General features: G+C 43.3%; 1 protein-coding gene across 1 annotated transcript; it reads left to right on the forward strand.

The window, feature by feature from the left end:
- Positions 1–5205: 5205 nt before the first annotated feature.
- On the forward strand, positions 5206–5767 carry LOC133900542 (uncharacterized). The gene has a single exon (XM_062341716.1). It carries the CDS (start codon positions 5269–5271, stop codon positions 5617–5619), a length of 351 nt encoding a protein of 116 aa, XP_062197700.1. The 5' UTR covers positions 5206–5268; the 3' UTR covers positions 5620–5767.
- The last annotated feature ends 282 nt before the right edge of the window (positions 5768–6049 follow it).

Raw genomic sequence — 6049 nt, forward strand, 5'->3', positions numbered from 1 at the left:
AAATATCAGCATTACCAGCATCACGATGTGCCTGGATCATATGCAATTAGATATATGAAAATTAATAAATATAACAAGCTCCCACCTCACCCAATGTATTTTGTAATTGATATTTATAGTTTTTGTAGGGTGATATATAGTGAATTGGATCTGATTTGTTGAAATTACCGAATTCCCTTTGACAATAATATTGGATCCAGTTCTACGTATGGGGTACTTCCATACTTCCACGAAGGGTTCCATGCATAGAAATGATTAGCGTGGATAACAATGATGGTTTCAGCGTGGTCCTTCTATCAGATTTTAATTGGTCCTATACTTTCTCAACCTTTCGCAATTAATCTGTTTTTATTTTATTGCTCCTATATTTTTATCATGTTCCCACGTTTGCTAATTAATAAACGAAGTTTTTCAATTATTCATTGCATATCAAAGGCAAAAAACTGTGAACTGTTGGTCTAAAATCCTTGGGAGCACACGCGAGGAGCGCTGCTCTTGACCACTCACGCGACGACTTGGAAACATACACAGGAGAAGAAGCTAACACTGTTCACCTCCTCCACGCAATGGAGAGAAACACACACGAAAGGATTGATATACGCACAGGGATTACAAAACACTGTACACAAGCTAATACTTCACTGGTACACACTCGATCACTTTCACTTGCACACACTTGCACCCAGCGCTCACACCGCGCTGCATACGCACTTAAATAAGCACTCAACACCAGCTCACACAGCCACGCACGAACACACGCTCAGCCGCACGACTCGGCTGCCCACTAACGCACGCTCACACGTCCCGACTATCTCTACGCTCACCAACGCCACGACGCCATCAGCCGCGCTTCTCGGTCAGGACGGCAATAAACTCACGCACACTCTAACTGAACTTGTACACACGCTAATTGAGCTGAACCAAGTCTCACAGCGACTCGATCCGTTCAACAAACACAACACACAAACACGTAAAAAACAAGATTAATCCAACAATCACCCCCTAATCTTGTTGGCTTTATTCTGCATCTTCACATCAAGCTTCAAAGCAGTGTGGGCTCATCATCCGCATCTGCAATGGCAAGCTGCGCTAGTGCCTTGGTCACCTTCTTCGGCTCGTCGCACTCATCAGCGAAGTGACCAAACTCACCACAGTTACGGCAATCAATCTTCGACTTGTCGAACTTGCCGTGGTACTTTTTCTTATCGCCATTCTTGTTGATGCTACTGCCAGAGCCAACATTGTTCAGCTTCTCTTTAGCAACTTTGGCCTCCCACTCGGCATGTGTGAGCAGCAGCTGCGGACCCCCTTCCTTATCACGGTGCCGCCCCTTTGAAGACTCCTCGAACGCCCTCAAGCGTCCGATAATCTCCGCCACTGACATCTCCGTCACATCCCCCCATTGTATGATGGTGCTGACGATGGGTAGGAACTTATCGGGGATGGAATACATGAGCTTCTCGACGACGGTGCTCTCCTCCACTTTCATACCGAGAGAGCGTATCTCGTTTACGATCATGGTAACCTTCAAGGCAAATTCATTAATTTTCTCATGATCACTCATGTACATACCGTCAAGCTCCCTCTTGAGAGTTTATACTCTGGCCTTCTTCACACGGTCTTCACCGATATGCATCTTCTTGAGAGCGTCCCAAGCATCCTTCGTTGTCTCCTCCTCAGATATGGCCATCACCACGGTCTCCGGCACATCTTGGACAATGACGGCGAGAGCCATTTGGTCTTTCTTCTCATCAACGACTCCACTACCCTCCACGGCCGCCCACACGCCTTGTGCACGCATGAAGATCTTACATCTTCACAGCCCACACCCCATAACTACTCTCAGTGAGCATGGGGTAACGCACTGTCACCTCTCACCTCCTTCACTTACTGCACCACCAGCTCATGCACGCCTTTGTTACTGTCGACGTTGTCGCCACTTGGAGCAGCCTTGCTGGAGCCATCTCCTGGGGACATGATCTTCGGCATCTCACGAACAAGGCTCTGAATACCAAATGTTGGTCTAAAATCCTTGCGAGCACACGTGAGGAGCGCTGCTCTTGACCACTCACGCAAGGACTTGGAAACATACACAGGAGAAGAAGCTAACACTGTTCACCTCCTCCACGCAATGGAGAGAAACACACACGAAAGAATTGATACACGCACAGGGATTACAAAACACTATACACAAGCTAATACTTCACTTGTACACACTCGATCACTTTCACTTGCACACACTTGCACCCAGCGCTCACACCGCGCTGCATACGCACTTAAATAAGCACTCAACACCAGCTCACACAGCCACGCACGAACACACGCTCAGCCGCACGACTCGACTGCCCACTAACGCACGCTCACACGTCCCGGCTATCTCTACGCACACCAACGCCACGACGCCATCAGCCGCGCTTCTCAGTCAGGACGGCAACAGGCTCACGCACACTCTAACTGAACTCGTACACACGCTAATTGAGCTGAACCAAGTCTCACAGCGACTCGATCCGTTCAACAAACACAACACACAAACACGTAAACAACAAGATTAATCCAACATGAACTGAGAAGACAACCAATTCATCCTTCGCGAATAGTGAGGGCATAAATAAAATGACTCTCACTTGTTAATTTATTGATGAGCTTCTTGTTTTTGTTGTGAGACTATTAGGAGCCGGGGATGGTCCAAAGTCAAAACATATGCAAAGAGTGTTGCTGAAGAGGCCCTCCCGGACAAATTCGCAGCAGGCCAGCGGATACTGAGTAATGCAGGGCTGACATTTGCCTATTTGAAGACAGTAAAGAAGAGGATACAATTTTTGTATCACCGGGAACCCTTTTCAAAACTCACTCTCGTTCGAACAGTCATTAAAATACGCCGTCGAGTTTCAGCAACGGTGTACCGCTTGAAAATGCAGACATTGCATTTTTCTTATTTCGTTATGATTGAGAGGTGACAGGGTGGTATAACTGGTAACAGAAGAGATGAAGCATATGCAGTGTTATACTGTAAATCTTAAAGGTGATTGGTGTATGTTTAGATAGAAAATGGGAATCCTCATTGGCTCTTGACTCTGTGATGGAGAAGTGGTAGCGTGGTGCATATATGTCCTAGTAATAAGCATTGGGAACCACTTACCTCGCGCGCAAGGATTTAATTTAAACAAGCCTCGTGTAGAGTTTCCGAGAGGTAGAATAGACTATCGTCGATTAATTGTTAGATGAGACGGAAGTTGCAATGGTGTCCCTACCAAACCGGGACTGATTGTACATATTATTATAGAAAAGGTTATTATTACAGTTTAAAAATAGTATTACTGTTGATTTTAGAACTGGCAGTGATACTCGATAATATCGCTGTCGATTTTAAAATATGTAATAATAGAGTTAGCATTATGGATTTGTGTTACACATCAATAGTAATATTCGGTCCTAGATTTGATGTTTTAGATCAAATTTTATTTTGGCACTCGACGAACAAACCCTACATGCCGCCATGGCTTTTCTGACTTGTGATGATCCCGTGGCTTCTAAGGGAGTCAAACTCGTGAATATATCAATTTACAAACTCGAGCAGTTTGTGAGATTTGAACCTGTGACTTTTCCCTCGCGCGAAGCTTTCTTATCATCTCACCTGATGGTTATGTGGTAATTTATTCTTTTGATCTTTATTGCTTAAATCTTTAGATGATTATTTGGACATATAGATACCTTTAAATGACAAAGTTATCAACTAAAAAGTTGTACGTCTCATCGAGAGCTACAATTTTTATATAAAGTTTATCTCCATCCGACTTCATATGAAAATAATTGTTTCCAATTCATGTACTATCCGGTAAAACGGTGATAACTTTTACACACGAAGTCCGATTTTGACGTTCGACCTCTACTTTTGAAGCTAATGAGGAGACGCATCTGAAAAAAATACATATGCCCCCAAAAAAAAAGCTCAGAGGACTCTCAACAGGAGTTCTAATGTTTTTAGTCAAAATTTTACCTTCTCCAATTTACATGATTTTTTAGACATAATGCTATATTTGAAAGTCAGTGCGAAGAGGTTTCATCAAAAACTCATGATAAAAATCTTTAAAGTTGCAGTTTTCAACTTTGTAGTTATATATATATGGCCTTTTCAATCATTCATACTGGTGATACAACATATCAGGCAATTTATTTTGTCATCAGAGTTATGGTTTTTTCTTTGATAGTCTTTAGATAATTATCTGAACATTTATATGGGCTTAAATAAAAAAATTATTATGTAAAAAGTTGTAGGTCTCGTCAAGATCTACAATTTTCATATAAAGTTTTCTCCATCCAACTCTGTATAAAAAAAGTTATGAATTTCTGATGACCTATATTTTATTGTCAGTGTCGGTTAATATAACGAACCCGATAGTGATAAAGCTATAAACTGGCAGTGATAATGGAGGAGTCACCATTATGAATGCCGTTTCATGGCTAGAACCGGTAGTGATAATCAAATATCTCTGCCAATTTTTAGTTTATTAATTGAATTGGTTGTGATACTTGATTACTACTGTCGGTTTTTACCGGATGAGCAATTACTATCGGTTGTTTGTAAGAATCGATAGTAATATTTTATCACTGTCAGTTATTTTTGAACCGATCGTAAAAAGGTTGTATGAATAATCTTTTATGTAGTAGTGACACTTGTCTGCACCTCAGTAACATGGCACCAGAGTCTGTACGTATCGATTCCAATTGTATATGTTTATGAGGCTATTTGGAAAGTAGAGATTTTGAAAGAATTTAAGAACGATTTTTTATACAAATACTGTAAAACATAGAATTCTCCTATTTCAAACATTGGAGAAATTATAATTTGGGTTGTGTGTTTTTGTTCCTTTGCAGAAGAGAAATACGGTCACCAAAGTCCCTTTGCACAAGTCAATCCTTATATAGCCATTCGATCTGTATAATGACTGTCGTAAGTTGCCCGATGCCCGGGCATGCCTACCCTAGACGGCATATATTTGATAGTCCCTATATAACAACATCGCATACTACAACCCACCAGCTCGATCCATATACTTTCCATAGGAAAGAAAGATGCTTGTTAATCATGCAAGACATGCCCTGTCGGGACACTCTTGTCCTCTAGCTTCACGTGCAGCGTTAGGTGTGCAGCTTCTGTCGCAGTCCACAGGAACCATAACCTCCCAGCTCACCCATCGACATAAAAACCAGCCTAACTAATGCTCATATACCTCATCAGCAGGAACAAAAGTTCTGAGCTACCTGCGAATGAAGCGGCAGACACGTATGACCACCGTACCGCTCCTCCTCGTCCTCTACGTCGCCGCGGCACTCATCGTAAGCCGCGGTGTGGGCGCCGTCACCATGGGCAGCTTCTTGGCTAGCTCTGAGGCAACGCCGATGCATGCGCTGCACAACGTTGAGGATGAGGTGATGGGCTTTATGGAGGGCGTGGAGAAGGCGACGTACCCACAGAGGAGGGTGTTGTATGATGGAGGGCACATCAGCTACGCCGGGCTCATGGCGAACAAGCAAGTCTGCAACGGCGGGTGCGCTGCCCCGGGACAGCCCTACAGCACCGGCTGCCTGGCCATCTACCAATGCCACGGCGGAATGTAGTACCTTGCCGTACTGCCTGCAGGAGCCGCTCTTGGTGTGAATCGCACTTTGGTTCAAGTTAGATGTTGCAAGCTGCGAGTGTTTGTTACATATGCTTTGTGTGTTAGTAATTGTATGCTCTGCAAGGGATTCATCAGGACAGTTCATATGCATAGTCTCAAATCCTGATTCTTTCCTTTGTCTTTGTGAGGAGATCAATGCTAAATAAGAGAACTATTTATGATATGAAAAAGTCAACCTTGAACTACAAAACAGCTTAGTTTACAACATGAACTCTCAAATCCATCGACTTTCCCCTCACCAAATCAATAAGTGGTTGTTGATGACGTGTCTCTGTCATGGCGCCGGAATAGGGGGTTTTCTGCTCAGATCCCGGCTATCAATACTCAATACCAGTCGTTGACCCGTCAAAATGAACCATAGAACGGAT

The sequence above is a fragment of the Phragmites australis genome, chromosome 19 (assembly GCF_958298935.1).
Source record: "Phragmites australis chromosome 19, lpPhrAust1.1, whole genome shotgun sequence".
Lineage (NCBI taxonomy): Eukaryota > Viridiplantae > Streptophyta > Magnoliopsida > Poales > Poaceae > Phragmites > Phragmites australis.

What these genes read in the sequence shown, in the direction of transcription:
- LOC133900542 (XM_062341716.1), top strand. Translation starts at nt 5,269, where the DNA reads ATGAAGCGGCAGACACGTATGACCACCGTACCGCTCCTCCTCGTCCTC.